Source organism: Oncorhynchus nerka, linkage group LG27, assembly GCF_034236695.1.
Source record: "Oncorhynchus nerka isolate Pitt River linkage group LG27, Oner_Uvic_2.0, whole genome shotgun sequence".
Lineage (NCBI taxonomy): Eukaryota > Metazoa > Chordata > Actinopteri > Salmoniformes > Salmonidae > Oncorhynchus > Oncorhynchus nerka.
Window position 1 is genome coordinate 39,020,195 of NC_088422.1, and position 22,878 is coordinate 39,043,072.

Here is a 22,878-nt window from a genome sequence, read left to right on the forward strand (position 1 = left end):
CGTCTCTCCCACCAGGCTATATCTCCCTCCTCAATACCGTCTCCCACCAGGCTATATCTCCCTCCTCCTACCGTCTCCCACCAGGCTATATCTCCCTCCTCAATACCGCCTCCCACCAGGCTATATCTCCCTCCTCAATACCGTCTCCCACCAGGCTATATCTCCCTCCTCAATACCGTCTCCCACCAGGCTATATCTCCCTCCTCAATACCGTCTCCCACCAGGCTATATCTCCCTCCTCAATACCGTCTCCCACCAGGCTATATCTCTCTGCTCAATACCGTCTCCCACCAGGCTATATCTCCCTCCTCAATACCGTCTCCCACCAGGCTATATCTCCCTCCTCAATACCGTATCCCACCAGGCTATATCTCAACCCTCAATACCGTCTCCCACCAGGCTATATCTCCCTCAATCAAGGCTACTCCCTCTCCCTCCCACCAGGCTATATCTCCCTCCTCAATACCGTCTCCCACCAGACTATATCTCTCTGCTCAATACCGTCTCCCACCAGGCTATATCTCCCTCCTCAATACCGTCTCCCACCAGGCTATATCTCCCTCCTCAATACCGTCTCCCACCAGGCTATATCTCCCTCCTCAATACTCCCTCCTCAATACCGTCTCCCACCAGGCTATATCTCCCTCCTCAATACCGTCTCCCACCAGGCTATATCTCCCTCCTCAATACCGTCTCCCACCAGGCTATATCTCTCTGCTCAATACCGTCTCCCACCAGGCTATATCTCCCTCCTCAATACCGTCTCCCACCAGGCTATATCTCCCTCCTCAATACCGTCTCCCACCAGGCTATATCTCCCTCCTCAATACCGTCTCCCACCAGGCTATATCTCCCTCCTCAAAAACGTCTCCCACCAGGCTATATCTCCCTCCTCAATACCGTCTCCCACCAGGCTATATCTCCCTTCTCCTACCGTCTCCCACCAGGCTATATCTCCCTCCTCAAAACCGTCTCCCACCAGGCCATATCTCCCTCCTGCCTGGTCTTTCAGACCTCCACCTAGCCCATAGTGATTGCCAGCCCCCTCCAGGACTCTTTTTTTTCACAGTACGATGACTGTGCTACTGACCGTGATTTAACCCTGCATGGTAGATAGCACCATCTCTATCAGTGTGATCCCTCACTCTGTGTTATACGTGGCATGGCTAGAGATGGAGCTAGCCTAGCTAGCCACATATTATCCTTGTTTTATTACCTGCATCTTTTAGGTTCAGATTCAGCATGGGGCTAATTGACTTAAATGGATAGTGATAGCTTAGATGATTTCGTCTGTCTTTCCTTTATTAGGCCAATTTAGCATGTGGCTCGGTGCATTATGCTGTTTAATGAAAGCCGTTCTCAGAGGTTTATCTCTGTTGGAATGTGAAACAGGAATATCACTGCACAGGTTCACTTAACTGGCACTGATAGCTTGCCCAGTTCCCTAATTCAAAGGGAATTTAAATCCGGTAATCTGATTTAAGCAACTCTGACTGTCATTTCCTTCCTTTAAAGTTGAGTTTTTCTTCCTTTCTTTATGATTTATTCGATTTCCCTCAGTCCTTATTTTTCTCCTCTTCCCTTGGTTAAGGTTTTCATTTGTCTCTCCCCCCTCCAGGTACCAAGTACTGTGAAATATGTCATGTCCGTTTTCCTAATTTCTCTTTATCTGGTTACGGTGGCCCCAGGAGGCTGATGGTAGAAGTGGGGGCTGCTGCCGCTGTGATTTGTGACCCTGCCTTTCTCTGGCTGCATGGGGCTTTAATGCCATGCCTCTGCCCTTCTCCTGATGATGAAACAGGCCCTTGCACTCCCCTGATAGGCTGCTAATTTATATAATAAACTGACAGGCGGCCATGATAAGGGCTAGCAACTGCTCCTCAACAGCAGGGAGGGAAGGGGAGATTGGTGTGTGTGTGTGGGGAGGGGGGGGGGGTATCTGAGATACAGGGTAATATTTTACACAAAGCTCAAGCCCCTCTCTCCCTCTCTCTCTCTCTCTCTCTCCACATTTACTTACCCTGCCACTGTTGCTAGGGGAAGGAAGACCATGGAATCGTCTCCCCTGCGCACACACAAACACACACTTGACTTTTGTATTTATTTGTTATCGTGCAACTGATGTTGATTGCGGCATTGTTGGGAAAGAGCAAGCAAGAAAGGCCTTTCACTGTACTTGTGCATGTGACAATAAAAACGTGAAACTTGAAACACACACACACACACATCATGGCTGGCTGTGAAAACGGCACCATGTGCAGGGGGGACGACTCCATTTTGCAGAGTCACTCTGTGGAATGCATTACTATGTTAATTGTGCTCGAGGTGAAGGAGGCTCAATATCTAATGGTTTCTGGTTGACAGTCATGTGGGAGTGTGTCTCTGTCTTCTTTACACTTCTGGGTGTGTATGTGGAGGGGTGTCTGTAATCTTGCCGCGCCACACCTGTTCTGACTGGTGGGGCGTCCTACCTCCCTCCCTCCCTCTCTCCCTCCAGCCCCCCGCCCCCCTTCCCTCCCCGCTAACCCTGCCTATCTGCCTGACAGTGTGGGGGAAATGCTCGCGGGCTTATGATAAACGACCACTCGGGAGGTCATTAAGTTTGTGGAACAGAGGAGGAGTATAAGAAGGACAAACGAGTGTAGATCAGAGGAGGGAGATAATTAATTTGGTGTCCCTGTTGCAGTGCGGTGGCAGACAGGCAGGCGGGCAGGCCAGTCATGTATGGCTGAACACAGCAGCAGCCACTCCAGTCTCAGATCCACCTTCACGTTAGCTGCTGTATCAGTCCCACCGCCTGACATTTCGTTTTCTACGGCTACTGTACTGCATCTAAGACTAGGGAGTGCTGATCTAGGATCAGGTACCCCTGTACATGTTAATATTAATCATTATAATCTAAAATGCTAAACTTGATTGGTGATCAGCAATCCTACTCTGAGACGCTATGAATTCGGCCCAGGTATGCCAAATGGCGAGCAAGCAAGAGGGTTGGGGTTAGAGAGTGATTTCACTTTATGCGTGGTTGTTGCTGAGGGGAAATATTTATCAAAGCAATGGCTACCCTGACATGATTGTTACATAAATGGCAGATGAAATACGACCTTCGTGGCGGCTTTGGATCCAGTCCAGGCTCTTAATGGCAGAATGGCTGTAAGGGGGATGGAGTCAGGGGAGATGGCTGGAGCCAGAGGGTGGGTAGAGGAGGCAGGAGGAGGTGGCTGGAGCCAGAGGGTGGGTAGAGGAGGCAGGAGGAGGTGGCTGGAGCCAGAGGGTGGGTAGAGGAGGCAGGAGGAGGTGGCTAGAGCCAGAGGGTGGGTAGAGGAGGCAGGAGGAGGTGGCTGGAGCCAGAGGGTGGGTAGAGGAGACAGGAGGAGGTGGCTGGAGCCAGAGGGTGGGTAGAGGAGGCAGGAGGAGGTGGCTGGAGCCAGAGGGTGGGTAGAGGAGGCAGGAGGAGGTGGCTGGAGCCAGAGGGTGGGTAGAGGAGGCAGGAGGAGGTGGCTGGAGCCAGAGGGTGGGTAGAGGAGGCAGGAGGAGGTGGCTGGAGCCAGAGGGTGGGTATAGGAGGCAGGAGGAGGTGGCTGGAGCCAGAGGGTGGGTAGAGGAGGCAGGAGGAGGTGGCTGGAGCCAGAGGGTGGGTAGAGGAGGCAGGAGGAGGTGGCTGGAGCCAGAGGGTGGGTAGAGGAGACAGGAGGAGGTGGCTGGAGCCAGAGGGTGGGTAGAGGAGGCAGGAGGAGGTGGCTGGAGCCAGAAGGTGGGTAGAGGAGGTTGGAGGGGGTGTTGGCCGTTGGGTGACAGTGGAGGAGGAGAGTAGGTGTCGGAGCAGGGTGACAGTGATGAAACACCAACCCGGGACGCAAATTAACAGAAGTGTGTGGCGGGTGGTGTGGGGAGGTGGCGGGTGGGCAGGGACAGAGTGGGGCTGCCAGGGTAATTGAGAGCTTGGTTGTCTGTGCCAGCTAGCGTGCCTCCTCTGAGTCCCCCCCCCCTCCGCATATCTCTCTCTGCTCCCTCTCCCGCTTTGATAAATGAATGGTCTGTGAAGTGGATGCTCTGTGATGTGCAGTGTTGCATCATGTCATGGCCGCCCAGTGCCCACACCTGTGTTAGTCCAGACAGAACAGGAGGGGTAGTGACACACCCTCCCTGCCCTGCCTTCCCTCTCCTCTCCCCATGGATGGATGGTGGTAGGTGGGTTGTACCATGGGAGGGATGCAGGGGGATGTTGGAGGAACATATGGCTGAATGGTTCATGCATCAAACAACACTGCAGGGAATATGGTGCATATTGATTGGCTTTGTGTAAAAAATAATCCAGATTTTAGTTTCAAAGGTAGAGCAGAGGCAATAAGGCATCATCACTATCGATCAGTATCGGCCCATAGATGAAATACAGTATGTCTTTGTCAGCTAAACCCACTGCATTTGAGTGTTATAGGCCATAGCTGGTCTGTGGTGGTCAGTGGGTGTTTGTTACATGCTTCCGAAAGGGATTGGGAAGGATAGTCAATGTGGAAAAGAGCATCTGCTATGATTGAAATATAAACAGTCAAATGTGAAAGTTTGTGGGTTTGGAACCACAACAGAATCCCTCGCACAGCTCCAGCAAAGCCTCTTTTTGATATTCCGCAGTTAAACAGTCAAATGATTTTACAATTCTATTCTGTACAAAATGTACCCAGAGATTATTTTCACGAGGACTAGGAGTAGGGTTTCTGCTTGGGTCTCTATTTGGCATTTTGTTCTGGTTTTGTTTTCTCCCTAACCACCACACATACCTATAGCCCCCCTCCTCCTCCCCCTCCTCCATTTGGAAATATCTAGCTCAGTGTTCAGGAATGCAAAGCACGCAATACGAGCTGTAGATCAAAGGTAAGGCTTCGCCCCGGACAGATCGTTTGATATAAAGCACTGGGAAATTGGTCTCTCAGCAGTATTTTCTAAATGAGGTTAATTGAATGTGGGTAATTGCTGACCTTCCTGTCTTTGTGAAATCACATCCTTAACTGATCAATGCCTTTCATAAATTCATGGCTGAAGGTCATTCTGTTGATTACCTTTCTACCCAGCCCGCTACAGAGCTACAGCCAAAGCTCATTAGCTTCATTGTGCAGAATTGAGTGGAAACGCTTTTAATGCTTTTTACAATTGCTAACCATTTGTTATATTTCTCTGCAGTGACAGCAGATGTAGAAATGCCCCACTACATTAAGTGTCTCACTAAATGTTGGGTATTGGTTTTCCCGCTCCCTCCCTCTGTGTGCTATTATCAGGAGATTTATGCAGCCAATAAGTCAGACGTGTACTGGGAAGTTGAGGGACTTGTAACTAATGGTGTAATTCGCCATTTGGCATTCCCTAAATCTTGGAACTATGGTGCTGCGTGTGGCTGTTTGGGGAGTTAGCACTCCGTTGGTGGGATTACACGCCCCTACCCCCCTCCACCGCCTACCTGCCTCGTTCCCTCTCTCTCTCGCTCTCCCCACACTAGGCCTGGTGAGGAAACAAGAGAATTTCACAGCTGCTGTGAGCAGGCCCCGGCTGAGGCCTATGACCTCCTTGTTGCATTTTTGTCCGTTTTTCTTTCTCTCTTTTTTCTCTCCAGCAGGCAGGCAGCATGTTTCCTCAGGGAGCCCTTGTGTGGCTCAGAGGAAGCTGAATCATAAAGCATGGCTAATGAATAGAATAGAGAAGGAAAGCTAAAGCCTGCTGACGGCTCTCCTGAGAGAAGGCCAGGCCACAAAGCCTCAGGCTCAAATAGCAGACTGCCCCAAAGGTCAGGCTTCCTGCGGCCCAGTCCAAGGGCTTTTGGCTCGCAGCAATGTGGCTTGAATTTCCTTTGTTTTTAAATTGTTAGATTTCCCTGTTTCCTTTGGAAAACATGGCCTTTGGTTGGTGCCCCCCTCTCCTTTCCTCCCCTCTCCTCTTTTTCAGTTCTCCTCTTTCGTTCCCTGTCTGTTTTTTAATAGTGGCCAGGGTTCCCCTCAACAAAGAGAATGTGATTTAGTTATTTTATACATGACCTCTGCGCACCGCAACCACAGGCGCAGAAACTGCCAACAACACAGCCCTCTGGAAAAATGTAAACTTGACCAAGCTAACCCAGAAGTTCATAAGCAACAACATTTTTTTGTCAAAAGCAGACCCTGTTTTGGCATGCCTAAGAACTGCCTTTGTAATTTGGCCTTGTAATTATGAATTACTGACTCATGTGGGGAAGAGTGGATACAAAACAGAGCATTACATCTAAACACTGGTTGTTGAAACAACTAAGTTTGTTGGAATATAAAAACAATTAGCTAGAAACAGAATTCTCCTTTACTGAACACATACGGATGCAGAGGTCTTAGTCCGGCCCACGGGTGATTTGAGTTTCGGGGGAGGGAAACAAACTCAATGTACTTTAAAATGACTAAATCAAATTGGAACTGTGTAGACATGATAATCGACCTATATTCATTCTGTTTCTTGACTGTCCAGCTCGCTAACATTCACTAGACAGTCAGGTAGTGTCGAAGATTCCAAAAAACAATGGATAGAGGACTATTTTTTGCTAGTTTTTGCTAGTTTTGCAATATAATACATTTTCAGTGCGGCCATCCGGACCTCGTTAAAGACCAAATGCGGCCACTGGGGCAAAATGAGTTTGACACCCCTGTTTAACATCCAACCCAGGTAGCCTAGTGGTTAGAGCGTTGGACTAGTAATAGTTGTAGTTTCGAGTATGACCAAACCATTTTGTTTTCATGTCTGTGTGTGCCTCTCCGAACTCCCAGCACCCAGACCTCGACCCAGCTCCCGTGTCCACTTGACAAGCATTCATTTCTCCTGATCCATATTTTCACACAGGCCCTCCAGGGCAGCCGGATGATTCAGACAGGCTGACGGGTGGCGAGGCTTGCTACATGGAGCGTTTAATGTGGGAGCGCTAGCTCACAAAGAGCGTAGTGTTGCAGACGCCCTGGTTCTGGGAGAATGGACGAGGCCAATGCAGAACACTTGTCTTTTTCTCCTCTTCACCAACAGGGTGGAATGCAACACGACAACACTGCTACTGAAGCTACGGATTCACTTCTACCTCTGCCTTGAAAATACACCATGCCCTTATACTGTACCATACCTTGACTGGGCGTTAAAGAGTTATTGGAGCACTTTAGAGGCTGGAGGAGCACTGTTATAGTTTATATTAAAAGAGAGGGTGTCTCCACATTAACACTTTAGTCTAGTGTTCAGTAAAGGCGGTAGCAGTGTCTAGATTGGAAGGTATTAGAAGAAGAGTCTTCAGAACACTTGAGCAGACTGAGAGAAGCCAAGGAACGACATCTGTGTTTACAGTGTGTTCTCCCTCTGATTCACTGACAGTGCTTTACATGTGTTCTCTTTGTGCTGTGTAAACTACAATGATGGCAGTTAAGGACACTGGGGCCCAATGGATGAAGCATATGCTCAGTTTTAACAGCTTTTCTTAGTCCTGGCGAGGAGGGGAAACAGTGATTTACACCAAGACTGACCTCGTGGGATAAGGAAGATGTTCCGTGTTAATATTATCTTTTAAATGCATACTTTTGTCACCCTCTCGCAAAATAGCAGGTTGTCTGTGGTTGATTTATGACTCCAGAGCTGTGTTTAAAAGTTCTTGTGTCTCGCCGGCCGGGTTTGATGTGTATTTTTGTTCAAATGTATGGTGTGTTTTCTTTCTGGAGAGGCTTGCCAGAATCTCCACATACATCTGACCAGGGAGGGAAGCCCAGTGTTTAGTCTACACGTCTCTGCTGTCACTTCATAGTCAGATGCCTTTTTCCCCTTCCAGCTTTTTGTCTCTGACCATTACTCACAGTGGTGTATTTGCTCGACTCTCAGGAGGGACTCGCCTCTTCACAACTTCTCTCAACTGAACCTTTATAACTGTGGAAATTATATAGTAGTGATTTAATGCAGAGTTGGATAAAGCAAATATTTAATGTAACATTTTCTCCTAAAATCATATTTTGACGACAATGATTCAATAATGAACAGTATTACAGTGTGGCTTGAGCGAGAGTTAGATTTTCTCCGATTTACAATTGACGGTTGAGCAGCATTAGCTTGTTGTGGTCGTTCATTGTGTGGTCGTGTGTTGTGTTGTGTGTTGTGTTGTGTGTTGTGTTGTGTGTAGGGTCTTTGTACGTTCTCAGCTCCTGCTAAGATCCTGCAGAGGCTGATCCACCATACAGTAGTGCCCTCTTCTCTTCCTCTCCTCTTCTCTTCCTCTTCTCTTCTCTTCTCTCCTCTCCTCTCCTCTCCTCTCCTCTCCTCTCCTCTCCTCTCCTCTCCTCTCCTCTCCTCTCTCCTCTCCTCTTCTCTTCCTCTCCTCTCCTCTCCTCTTCCTCTCCTCTCCTCTCCTCTCCTCTTCTCTTCCTCTCCTCTCCTCTCCTCTTCTCTTCCCTCTCCTCTCCTCTCCTCTCCTCTTCTCTTCTCTTCTCCTCTCCTCTTCTCTTCCTCTCCTCTCCTCTTCCTCTCCTCTCCCTCTCCTCCTCCTCTTCTCTTCCCTTCCTCTCCTCTCCTCTCCTCTCCTCTTCCTCTCCTCTCCTCTCCTCTCCTCTTCTCTTCCTCTCCTCTCCTCTCCTCTCCTCTTCTCTTCCTCTCCTCTCCTCTTCTCTTCCTCTCCTCTTCTCTTCCTCTCCTCTCCTCTCCTCTTCCTCTCCTCTTCTCTTCCTCTTCCTCTCCTCTTCTCTTCCTCTCCTCTCCTCTTCCTCCCCTCTTCTCTTCCTCTCCTCTCTGACAACCTCATGTGCTGTGAGTATGAGTGGGCTGGCTGGCTCTCAGGTGGCACAACAGTGCCCCCTAATGTTACCTTGGTTCTGTCTGGACTGAAAGAGTTCAGCTCTGCTTAGAGAGAGGGCCGTTGTGAGAATAAGGAACTCAGTCAGGTGCAGAGAAGGGGCTGCTTCTCAATGAAGCAGATTGAACACAAGTCAAGGAGGCACTGTGATGATTATCTATGGGTGAAGTAGAGTACAGGAGCTGTATTGGAACGGAGAGTTGTTGTGTCCATATACATAGGTTGCAGTAGATCAGTGGAAATATGTCTGTTGGACCCAATAGAGACATCCATGTTAGCCATCTTGGTGGTCCCAAATGGAATAGAATTAGTGTGTTATAATCATGAACATTTTGGCGGATGTTTTTGAAGGATGCAACCCCGTCCTCTATTGTGTCGTGAATGCAATGCAGTTTGCCACGTTCTCTGAGGTGTCCCACCTTCGTCTGGAAACTACCAATGTCTTCCACAGAGGTCATCCATCTAACCAGACTATTAATGTTTCTCCGTCCTCTTGTCTTCCAGGTATCTGACGTAGGATCCGAGAAACTATTTTCCCCCACTACACCCAAAGGTAAGACGTTTGTTCTTCTATAATCACCACAAACCATTTCCCCCCTGTGTGGTCCGCTATCGTCCTTATAGATGACATTTCAACGAACACCAAGGCAGTTTATAACATGCCAACGACGTCTTCTGATTCGAATCTGACTGAGCACAAATCAGAACATCCACATTTGTATATTTTCTTCCCTGTGGAACTGTGTTGGGACACCTAACCGAAGGCCGACATATCTCCCTTCCCACACACAACATTCAGGCTCATTAGAGTGGATTTACAGGCTCCGTGCCACATGCTCCCAATCCATAAATGGGAAGGTCCCCCCAGGCTACAAGGCTTCTGACAGCAGGCCAGACAGTAATGGCGGCCAGAGGCCAGGACAGAGGAGGGATGAGGAGGGAGGGGCCTGAGCCTCTCAGTCGACATAATCACAGGTCCACTGGGAATTGACGGAGGGTTTAGGGGTCGGAAGAGTGTAGGACAGGAGTACTGCACCTGTACTCAGGCTGAATGGGGAGCTGGTGTAAGGATGTGGAGGCGGGCAGGGGAGCGGAGGGGTGGACAATCCCCTGCCTGATGAAAGATAGCAGTATGTAGTCCACGTCCCCCCCAGGGCAGGAACCAGACCCATTAACAGATGCCGCATGATGGATATTGTGTAAAATGGGGCCATTTTCAGGAGGAGATAGAAAGAGTGCATGTCTGCGGGCCAGCTTGCCTTGGATAGATTAGGACCCAGCCTGTTTTATGCCTGAACAGAAACAGTAAATTACAACTTTCAGACATTACAGTATGGAGCTCATGATTTTCAAAACAGCCAGGACACATGTCCAAGCCTCGAGTGTACTACCGTCGTTGTCAGTTAAGATTGTTGTTGTTGGCCGAGTTGCTGGTTTATCACATGCACGCACGTGCAGACACACACACACACACACACACACACACACACACACACACACACTGACTCTCTCCCACATCCAGTCTGGAGAGGGCCTAGCTGTGTCAGTGGGCAAGCAGGTCTTGGGGAAATCCTGCTAATGTGAATCCCATTCCATGTCCAATGCACACCATGCGGACCCAGGGATTAGGACTGGAGAATTACATCCAGGCAATCCCATCAGAGGTCCCTGCCTGTTTGGGATCAACGGCACTGTGTGTGTGTGTGTGTGTGTGTGTGTGTGTGTGTGTGTGTGTGTGTGTGTGTGTGTGTGTGTGTGTGTGTGTGTGTGTGTGTGTGTGTGCGTGCGTGCGTGCGTGCGTGCGTGCGTGCGTGCGTGTGAAAGTCCGGCAACAATAAGGGCACCAGATTAGGATTAGGATGAAAAGGAAAAGCCAGGGGATGGCTCTGGCTGGATCATCTGATTCAGTGATGAGTGAGAGGTTATTATCGTGTTAGCTGCTACCATTGCATGCAGTCCCTTTGCCAACGTACTGTAATGGATCCTAGTTTTAGGTCCTCTGTGTGTGTGTGTGTGTGTGTGTGTGTGTGTGTGTGTGTGTGTGTGTGTGTGTGTGTGTGTGTGTGGTTCATACATGTGTATGTGTTAGCCAGGCCTGTGTGTAGAATGCAGAGCAGCCTGGGGGATGTTTTCCTCTAGTTTACCATGCATTGTATCTATGTCCTATTACCAGTCTGCCACTCAGTCCTTAGGGACCAATCTACATTCTACAATCCTCTCAGCCTCTGATCACTGGGCCTACACAGCTCTTGGCTCCGAGAGATTGGGCGCACTCACACACATACACACATACATACATACACACACACACACACACACACACACAGTTGGTAAAGCACTGAAAGTGCTAATGAGCATTTTGACTAATTTCCTGCATTTTGACATTTTGCTTGTTTCTGACAATTTCACCTTTCATTAGTCATTTTAGATGAGCTGCATCATCACCAAGTTGACAGTCCGACATAGTAATCATTGACGGCAGTCAACCACAATAATGGCCTTAAAGGGATACGTCGGGATTTTGGCAAGGAGGCCCTTTATCTTTTTCCCCAGAGTAGGAGGAACTTGTGGATACCATTTTTATGTCTCCGCGTGCAGTTTGAAAGAAGTTGCTAACTAGCGCTAGCGTAATTGCTAACTATGTTAGCGCAATGACTGGTATTCTATGCTATCTGCTAGCATGCTAGCAGATACCATAGATTTCCAATCATTGCACTAACGCTAGTTAGCATTGGCTTGCGAAAATACCTCTAAACTTTCTTCATACTGGACACAGAGACAGAACAATGGTATCCAGGAGTGCATCTGACTCTGAGGGAAGTAGATAAAGGGCAAATGTATCCCTTTTAGTAACACTCAGAAACCCTAACAGTTTTTTTCCTCATAATTTGCTCGAGCATTTCTTCTTCTCTGTATTACTACCTCCTTCACAGCATCAATGCAGTTTTCTTTATGCTATGGAAAACAGTATTCTTCAACCTTCTGGAGTCTGACCTTAGTGCATGACTGCGATGCTTTCAATGATTAGGTAAGAAGGTTCCGGTAGCTACCAGCTAGCTCCAGTATGGTAAAGGACAGACGTTACCTAACCGTTATCAGAGTTGTTGTTTAGCTTCGTCGTGAACTTCCTGAGAACTATTGATTTCTTGAAGGAGAAACACTGTCTTAAAGTCTTGTGTGGGGCTTTGGGGCATTGCATTTATTGAAAGAGATCTGGTTGCAGTTCAGAGTTGACATTTCTCAGTTCTTGGAAGGCGAATAAAAAGCTAAATGTAGCTGCTGAGGACGTATGGGTTCTGCCACCAGGAGAGGATAAACATACTTTGTGGGTACTTACGAAACTCAAGCAGAGCTCCTATGGAAAAAGAGAGCGTGACATACCACCTACCTACCAGAAACTGGAAACACACAGAGACGCTAGTGAAAGCAGGAAATGTCTGAGGGGAACAGCACTCTAGTTCTCTCACTCTGCCTGGGAGGCCATTTTGGCTCTGTCGTGTCTAACAGGGGTTTCATGTGAGTGGACAGACGAACCCAATTTGTTCCCTGAGCCAAACCAGGGGCATCTTGGGATAGGTGGGGGAGAAAGATTGGTGAAAACCCATTTCTGAAGTGGATTTGTGCCCATATAATCCTGATTAATTTTGACCCGTTGTGCTCATTTTAAACAGCGCATTACAGTAAGCGTGAACACAGCGAGCTTCGGGCTAAACCAGGAGCTTAGCGGCTTTGAGAGGCTTAGCAGCAGATGGCATTTTAAGCTGGACTTAATAAATTGTTTCCATTAAACTTACCGGCCCACACATACTGGATTAGGCGAGCGGAACAAAGGAAGGAGGAGAGCGAGAGAGCAGAAGAAGTGATGGAAAAAAACACAACAGCCACCACCACCACACACAAATGACACTCCATGGAACTGTTACTGTAGCCACGGTTAAAGGTAGGACATGGTTTAGGCTACTGCTGCTTGCGTCACGGAGGTGGAATCCACTGGAGTTGGATGTAGACATCAACTCGTCACGGATGTCAGAGACTAATTAGCTTAATTGACATGAGGGTAAACAAATAAACAAATGAATAAACCATTTAGCTTCCCCTGTGGAGGATTTAGCTTTGTTTATCCTTACCTGTTCATATATAAACAACCATACAATACAAACACCAATATCCAGAGGAATGGTATTCAGAATAGCTTTTTTTCCTAGCATTTTTCATATCCAGAATTCTCAGTACCAACGTTGAGAACCCATTCCTTGTGGGGCTGAAACCGCCCCTCTCTCTCCCTCTCTCTCCCTCCTATGAGCTCATGGTAGCTCTCTAAGCCCTCATTATGTGCTACACAGCCCAGGGTCCCCGTGTCGAATCACTAATCAAGCAGCCTGTCTGCTCTGCAGCCCTGCCTGCCACTCAATAGGTGCTGAGTGCCCTTTGTTCCTGAAGGCTGCTGTTTGCTGCATGTCAATAACAAGGCTATGGCTTGGGTATAGCAGCCTATAGGTCCACTCCACACACAGCCAGGAATATAGAATAGAGTCAGTCATACCTCTTGCATACACGAAGAGAGAGAAGAGACTAGAGAGGGAGAGGTTGGGTGGGTCAGGGGCAGGGAGAACAAGCAGATGAGAGTGTGTTTGTAATGCACCAGGCGATGCTCCTCTGGCCAGGTCATTGTGATGTTGCTAACCTCAGCGCGGCGGCGGCACAGTGTTTGTGGGCTTTCGCCCATTTAAATAATGACCAGCTAATCAGCTTTGCAGGCTGTTGAGTCTGAGTTGAGGAGAGGAGTGAGCGCGTAGGAGAGAGTGGCTGACTGGGCCAGGCAGAGCTGGGCTGGGTTGGGGGCAGACAGGATGTGTAATAGCGAGAACGCAGGGAGGGCGCAGGGGCTTTCTGTAGCCCACGCAGCCAGATTACAGGGCTGTATTAAATGCAGCCGTCACTGCGGAGGAATCTTAAACCCGGTAAACCTCACTGCGGTACCTACTCTGATTGGTTTTGACGAAGCGCAGCTTGCTGGAAATGCTTTCTTTATCAGGGCCCGATGGCCTGTATTGACAGAACACTTATGTCTGGGCGCTCGGGGGGGTTCGTCGTTTGGCACATAGACCACAGACACACTGTGTACTGTGCCATGGGGAGCTGGGTTGTTCCAGAATTGCCATGCTTCAGCTGGATGTTGCGCCCATAGAACGGAATGATTATCTTTCTATGGTTCCGCCGTCACTGCTCTCCCCACACTACCACCTCCGTAGTTATTGTCGAGCCTGCGCTAAAGCTCATTTGTTTCCCTGATTCAATTTCAATTTTAAACAGGAGTAAATCCTTTCAGAATGCCCAGGCCCTTAATATGTTTCTCCCTCCCTGTGCTGTCTGTCGCCAGCCGGGGACAAAACAACATCACTAGAATCAGTGGGGAAACCAAAGCGTGTTTGTGTTTGTTTCTTTATTAATCCCCTCAGCTATTATTGTTCACGGTCATAGGAGAGCTTATGAGCTGGGTGATGATTTGTTTTTGGAGAAAGCGCCTGTTATTAATGCTCCTTTTATTGATAGTGCTAATGCTGTTTGTGCAGTCGTCCCTGTCAGAGAGATGAAAATGAATAGAGGGAGCGCTGCGGAGATAAGACACGTGTTTAATTATTAATTGAGCCATTACTGACAGAGATTGCCTTTTTTGATTTAAGGCAGGAAGCTGGCTTCAGGGAGAGAAAAAGCAATTACAGAATTCCCAGCCTGCACTGCAGCTGCCCATTGCTCCGCCGTGCGAGAGCGGAAAAACACACCGTGTTAAACCGTCTTTTTCCATCAATTATTTTAATTCTTCTTCAATATTTATAGCGTTTTAAATGACGACGACATTGTCATGTTCTATTCATAGGGAGAGGCAGGCAGGGAGGGAGGCAGGCAGGCAGGGAGGCAGGGAGGCAGGGATACGGGCGTGCCAACAGGACTAAGCCACAGCACCTCTCTGGTCGCTCCTCTACTCTGCTCTGGAAGACACCTGGAGGGATTTGTTAGGTTTATAATACAGTTTAGGAAATGATGTCAGAACGCAGTACAAGATATTTGTCCTGTTTTTCTGTCATAAATATACTAGGTGTTTGTTTTTCAATGTCCATTTTCTCTCAGGCTTTTCTAGAAGGGCAATTAGTTCCCTTGCAACGTCAATGCTGGTATGTCATGCGATCCCACAGTGCTTTGCTAGTTGTCCCCTTTAGAGGGTATTTTAGTTCCATTAGAAAATGGACTGCTCTGTGCAAGACCTCGCTCTTAATGATATATTAACTTAGCTCCCGTGTAGAGTTGCGCTATGCTAAGTGGGGACTTGCCATCCTAACATTGGCCCCAAGCAGATATTTAGCTACTGCACCTGGGTCATGTTCAGTAGGCATGAAACTGATTAAAATGGTCCCAAACAGAATGAAACCACGAGGCTCTATCTAATCCAAAACTAAATGTTATTTTTTTACTTTGTCTTTGCAAAACTCTTTTTAAACGTTTCCCCACATTCTAATAGAGTGCAACTCTAGACAGAAGCTGCAGTCATGCCAGTCCCTGTCATCCCTGTCCTTAAAGAGAACGGCCAGGCTGGCAAGAAACCCAACACCTGTCCATCATCCTTATCACTGGCTGTCGTCAGTGTCAATGGGTGGCGCAGGGCTGTTGTGACAGAGAGTGGGCGTGTAGTTGAAGGCTTTGTGATTTGGCCTCTCTCTGTGCAGCTGTCTCAGTGGTTTATTGACTGAATATGGATCCAGCTATAGTGCAGCTGAAGAGACAACAGCTAAGGGAGCAATTACTAAGTCACTTGTAGCCACCACTGATCTTTTCTGGAAGGTGGTTTATGAGGGCTGTGTGATGTCTGGCCATACAGCTGCCGAGCATATTGTTCAATATATTGTTTTTATCATTGAATGATAAAAGGAATATAATGTGCTACCAGGGACCAGTGACTCGGTCTATAAAAAAAGTGGTCAAATGAAGCAGATGCTAAACAACAGGACTGTTTTGCTAGCACAGACTGGAACATGTTCCAGGATTCTTCCGATGGCATTGAGGAGTACACCACATCAGTCACTCGCTTCATCGAGGACGTCATCCCATGAGTGACTGTACGTACATACCCCCAACCAGAAGCCATGGATTACTGGAAACATTCACACTAAGCTAAAGGATAGAGCTGCCGCTTTCAAGGAGCGGGACTCTAACACGCTTACAAGAAATCCCGCTACGCCCTCCGACGAACCATCAAACAGGCAAAGCGTCAATACAGGACTAAGATCGAATCGTACTACACCGGCTCTGACGCTCGTCGGTTGTGGCAGGGCTTGCAAACCATTACAGACTACAAAGGGAAGCACAGCCGAGAGCTGCTCAGTGACACGAGCCTACCAGACGAGTTAAACTACTTATATGCTCGCTTCGAGGCAAATAACACTGAAACATGCATGAGAGCATCAGCTGTTCCGGACGACTGTGTGATCACGCTCTCCACAGCCAATGTGAGTAAGACCTTTAAACAGCTCAACATTCACAAGGCTGCTGGGCCAAACAGATTACCAGGATGTGTACCCCCGAGCATGCGCTGACCAACTGGCAAGTGTCTTCACTGACATTTTCAACCTCGTCTGTAATAACAACATGTTTCAAGCAGACCACCATAGTTCCTGTGCCCAAGAACACCAAGGTAATCTGCCTAAATGACTACCGTTCCGTAGCATTCATGCCTGTAGCCATGAAATGCTTTGAAAGGCTGGTCATAGCTCACATCAACACCATTATCCCAGAAACCCTAGACCCACTCCAATTTGCATACCGCACCAACAGATCCACAGATGATGCAATCTCTATTGCACTCCACACTGCCCTTTCCCACCTGGACAAAAGGAACACCTATGTGAATATGCTATTCATTGACTACAGCTCATCATTCAACACCGTAGTGCCCTCAAAGCTCATCACTAAGCTAAGGACCCTGGGACTAAAGAGCTCTCTCTGCAATTGGATCCTGGACTTCCTGACGGCCGCCCCCAGGTGATAAGGGTAGGTAACAACACATCCGCCACACTGATCCTCAATACGGGCTCAGTCCCCTCCTGTACACCCAGTTCACAACTGCACAGCCAGGCACGACTCCAACACCATCATTAAGTTTGCTGATGACACAACAGTGGTAGGCCTGATCACCAACAACGATGAGACAGCCTGTAGGGAGGAGGTCAGAGACCTGACCGTGTGGTGCAAGGACAACAACTTCTCCCTCAACGTGATCAAGACAAAGGAGATGATTGTGGACTACAGGAGAAGGAGGAGCGAGCATGTCCTCATTCTCATCAATGGGGCTGTAGTGGAGCAGGTTGAGAGCTTCAAGTTCCTTGGCGTCCACATCACCAACAGACTAAAATGGTCCAAGCACACCAAGACAGTCATGAAGAGGGCACAACAACACTTTTTCCCCCTGAAAAGATTTAGCATGGGTCCTCAGATCCTCAAAAGGTTTTACAGCTGCACCATCGAGAGCATCCTTGCATCACTGCCTGGTATGGCAATTGATCGGCACTGCAGAGGGTAGTGCGTTCGGCCCAGTACATCACCGGGGCCAAGCTTCCTGCCATCCAGGACCTCTATACCAGCCGGTGTCAGAGGAAGGTCCTGGGAATTGTCGGAGACTCAAGCCACCCTAGTCGTGGACTGTTCTTTCTGCTACGCACGGAGGGCGGCGCCAAGTCTAGGTCCAAGAGGCTTCTAAACAGCTTCTACCCCAAGGCATAAGACTCCTGAACAGCTAATCAAATGGCTACCCAGACTATTTGCATTGCCCCCCAACTTCTTTGCTGCTGCTACTCTCTGTTATTATCTATGTATAGTCACTTTAATAACTCTACCTACATGTACATATTACCTCAATTACCTCGACACCGGCGCCTCCTCACATTGACTCTGTACCGGTACCCCCTGTATATAGCCCTGCTATTGTTATTTACTGCTGCTCTTTAATTATTTGTTATTCTTATCTCTTACTTTTTGGGGGGTTATTTTCTTTAAACTGCATTGTTGGTAAGGACTTGTATGTAAGCATTTCACTGTGTGGTGAACACCTGTTGTATTTGGCGCATGTGACAAATACAATTTGATTTGATTTGCTATCTCAGTTGTGCTTGTTATTACAATACAGAGTGATAGATAGTTTAGTGAGTATTAGGTTTACTATATTGAATCCACATGCTGTCTTCATCCAGTCTCTGAAACATACAAAACTGTTTTGTGTGGAGCCACTGAGTAGCCTGAGCAACAGAGCCTTTCTGCACCTCCTCCTCCTCCTCCTCCCCCCTCTTCCTCCTCCTCTACTCAGACAGAACAGAAGAGATTTTCGTTGTTTCAGTGGCCATCTGAGGACCGCTTTGCTCGATCAGCCATTCCCCCGGCCAGTCGAGACACCGGGGGTCAGGGTTAAATGGTAAACTGACGCGTGGGCACTCCCATCTTTATTTCCCCTTCACCTTTACACCTCCCATGTGTGAACTTCTGCCGTCGGCGGCACTGCGCAACAAATCAGGAAAACAGATGTGGCGTTGCCGCGGCTGTGACCTCGAGGTGACACTTCTTTACACCTCGGCTGACATTTCTATTTGTGCACACATCCCATCGGCCCACGCTCGGATGAGCTCCGCCACACACCACGGTACTGAAGCACCCTCTATGAGTAAATGCGAAGCAGGCCCATTTAACCATTGATCGGCTCATGTTTGCGAGACAAGAGGGTGACACAGCCCTTAGGCGTGATATTGTTGGCCATATACCACAAACCCGAGGTGCCTTATTGCTATTATAAACTGGGTACCAATGTCATTCAAATACATGTTTTGTCATACCTGTGGTATATGGTCTGATATACCACGGCTGTCAGCCAATCAGCAGTCAGTGCTCGAACTACTCAGTTTATTATGTTTAATATAGCGTTTGTTAGCTAGCGTTTGCTCTGTGGCGGCTGGCCACACACTTTTTGAACAGAGAGAGGATGATAAGTGGCTGGCTCCTATTGGTGATGAGCTGAGAGTATAGACAGGACATAGAGATAGTAAAAAGAACTCAACCCAACCCTACTTAGCTGTGGTCTCCACTGCTCTGTCTGACCGAGCCCCTTTAGGAAGCCCAAGTCCTCTCTAACTATCTCACTGTGGCATGGCTAGGCTGTGAGATCAGAGGGTTCCTGATAATGGAAAGGCTCCTTTGGAGATAATCTGCTCTCCCCTGCGGCTATGGGACCAGCTTGTGAGCCATAGAACCACTCTGTCATGTAGACAGAATGCTGTCGTCTCCATGGAAATGAGCCACCAACCAACCAATCAACCAAACCCATGGGCAGCTCCGTTTAAGTGACCGTTTCAGTAGGGGGCTGATCTAGTGCGGTGGCACCACTCATCTGAATCCAGTATTATCTCTCCTTCGCCAAGAGAAAGACAATCAGCATAGGCAGAGGTATTTTGCGTTGTTTGGTTGGGAAATGCATGACGGTTGTCTTATCTCTGAAGCTAGTCAGCCTTGAATGTAAAGTGTGCTTTGTTTGTGTGTGGATGCAGCTCGGGCCGCCCCACACGCTTTTTTTCAATCCTTTCTTCCGAGCTACACTTGTTGTCTAAGCTGAACTGTGTGTGGTTTTTTTGCTGCTGTGTTTTGTTTGAAGAAAATCCCAGCTCCCAGCTCTGTGCTTTTAGCCTGTCGGTGTTGTGCATTCAGAGCCAATGTTGTTTGCAGATGAGGCTGTAATGTTCACTGACAAAGCCAGATGGTGGGTGATTGGGGCAAACATGCAGCTTGGATAATGTACAATCACTGGCAGAGGACAGTCAGCAGCCTAGATGGATATTACAAACATGCTTGTAATGGATTTTACGTTTTGGGAAACAGCTCACACAGGCTTATAAAGATTGGAAGTCCATAGCCAAGAACAGGATGGAAGTGAAAGGGTTTCAATTCCAGGATGGGGCAAGGACATCCATACTCCACACTCTGAGGGAGAGAGCATGCCATAAGGATGCTGTGTGAGATGAGAGGCCACACTAGGGAAGTGAGTCCAAATCAAACAGAGAAATCAGCCGTGGCATATGAAGTATTTTCATAGGAGGCGGGTGGTCCACTTCTGGTATTTGTACAGCACACTGCTAACTCCCCCTCAGCACACTCATCATGTGGTATCGTAAACTTAGTGTATGTGTTGCTGTCAGTGGCCTCTCTGTCTGCTACCACAGAGCAGGCTGAGACTACAGACTACAGGTTTCTCTGCTCCACGCAGCACCACACATGTTGGGTTAGTAGGGATAGACCCCGGCAATTACCCTAAACTCAGCACATGGCCAAATGAGTAACCAGATATGCACCACTGAGAAGGAACAGTTTGTTTAAATCAAACCCCATATTTTACCCACGCCAGGCAGGGCCAGCGTCATTAATCGCTCCCCGTGTTTTGTTAAGAGAGACAAGCGGTAATTCGTTCAGACATGGGTTCCGCCTTTGGAGAAAATAAACATGGAGACCACAGTGTAGACCCCCCCCCCCCCCAAATAATCAAGCGGTCATCTGTTTGGCTGTTGGTTTTGGCTACCACTGGTATTCCCCACGCTGCGGCTCTGGGACCGACCGGCTCTGACTATCCCCCTAATGGCTGCTCGCTCTAATGTCCCATTCAGACATCCAGAGCAGCACTGCCTGGTATCAGACCAGACCAGAGAGCCTGTTATTCTAGTACTGCTGTGGAGAGGAGGAAGCAGCAGTACTGAGAGACCACTGCTGTTTGCGTTGGGTGGAAATAGAACAGAGGAGGAGCGTAGAGACAGAGTGCCACATCACCCAGGGAGCCCTGAGCACCAGTTATCATAGGTCAACTATTTTATACAGACACGCGTTTCTTTCTTTTTTTTTTGCTAGATGTTATAGTCTTTGAGATGGTTGGATGCTCTTTTCTTTCTCTACTCAGGATTTCTTCCAGATGTGCAACATTGCTTTCCTCGCCTTATTTTGTCCAGCCTAAGATGGAGGTGGAGTGTTGAACGAGGGATAGACTATAAGTGGACGCAGTGTTGTGCTGAGACCCTACAGGAGGCCTAATAAACCAGCTGTAAGTTAGTATAGTGCTGTGCATTAACAGTATTTTTTAGCCCAGGCCCACTGTAACATCAGGCTTATCTTGGAGCAGGTGCGGTCGAGACGGAGGCAGAGGCGACAGGGTCCTCAGAGAGGATGAGCCATCTGTGCCTAAACCCCTTTAAAGCGGTTTAAGAAAAACACTCACAAGTGTGACAGTTTTAGCACAAGCATTTACATACAATCAGAGAGAGAGAGAGAGAGAGAGACTAAAGACTCAAACCTCAGTTTGGTTTGTGTCTTTCCAATCTAGAGGTTAAAGACAACATGCAGATACTACTGCAACTGTGAAGTCATTATCATTTAGTAGTTAAGTGTGTTGTTTGTTTCGTCTCAGCTTGCTGTGTGTACCAGTGAGCCAGAAGCTCCTCAAGATTTTTGTAGACCTGTTTAATCTCCTGAATGATCTGGCTGGTTGAAGTCCAATTTCTCCCCTGGCTCCAAATCCCCCATCCGTACAACTGTCACACCTTCTCCTTTTCCGTGCTCAAAACAAATCCATTTTTATCAGTACTTAGAGTAGTAAAGTGAAATGCTACAGCTCACAAGCAATTGTTAACCTTCCATGGCCTACACTGGCGTAACGCAGTTTGTCTAGACCCCCCCGCAAAGGAGTTCACCTCCCCACCCACCACTCACCAAGTATAGTTTACCGATCGCTGTCCATGGTGCTGAAATTGCAACATATCTATGCGGCCGCCTATCGAATTGATGATAGGCGTTCTGTGGTGCCAGGGCATGTAACCTACAGCTTTGCTTTAGCTAAAGGAAAAATGTCTATTGGTAGAACTATTTGGTTGTCATTTTCATATCTTAAGCCTAACATTTCACAAAGCTATACACGGTGTCGCAAGGCTGACATTTAGACTCCTGGCTTGTGGCAATAATGCAATTACTTGTTCAGTACTAACAGTTGAAATTCAAACATTGCAGAGAGTAAAATTAACATGAACATAAAATTAACATTAATAAAAATATGAACGCAACCTGTAAGTGTTGGTCTAATTTTTCATGAGCTGAAATAAAACATCCCAGAAATTGTCCATACGCACAAAAGCTTAATTATCTCAAATGTGTTTACGTCCCTGTTAGTGAGCAACTCTCCTTAGCCAAGATAATCCATCCACCTGACAGGTGTGGCATATGAAGAAGCTGATTAAACGGCATTACACAGGTGCACCTTGTGCTTTGGACAATAAAAGGCCACTCTAAAATTTGCAGTTTTGTCACACAACACAATGCCACACATGTCTCAAGTTTTGAGAGAGTGTGCAATTTTTTACTACCATAAGCCGCCTCCAACATCATTTTTGAGAATTTGGCAGTAAGTCCAAACGGCCTCACAACTGCAGACCACGTGTAACCACGCCAGCCCAGGACCTCCACATCCGGCTTCTTCGTCTGAGGTGGGAAGGGTGTTGAGGAGTATTTCAGTCTGTAATGAAGTCCTTTTGCGGGAAAAAACTAATTCTGATTTGCTGGGCTTGGCTCCCAAGTGGATGGGCCTATGACCTCCCAGGCAGACCCATGGCTGCACCCTGCCCTGTCATGTGGAATCCATAGATTAGGGCCTAATGAATTCATTTCAATTGGCTGATTTCCTTATATGAACTGTAACTCATTAAAATCATTGAAATTGTAGCATGTTGCGTTGACATTGTTGTTCAGTATAGATACAACAGCATACTAATCAGCAACCAATTGATTTTTAAAAAATATTCAACCGTCCAGTATAGACTACATGAACCTGCACGACATGAGCCATCCTCGCGTTCTCTCCCGCTTAGATAGAAAGTTGTTTTGCGTAAAACCAGTCTATTAATGCCAAATAATACAGTCAGTGCTCCCTCAAATCAAATAAGATCAAGCTTTATTTACACTAGGGTTGTCACGATACCAGTATCGCAATATTACAA

At 47.7% G+C, this 22,878-nt stretch overlaps 1 protein-coding gene across 1 annotated transcript in view; it reads left to right on the plus strand.

Moving 5' to 3' along the window:
• The window catches only part of LOC115111749 (autism susceptibility gene 2 protein-like), a 421,129-nt gene that overhangs the window by 365,761 nt on the left and 32,490 nt on the right, over nucleotides 1-22,878 (plus strand). The window contains 1 exon segment of the mRNA XM_029638122.2: nucleotides 9,326-9,374. Coding sequence (XP_029493982.2) covers nucleotides 9,326-9,374 — 49 coding nt within the window.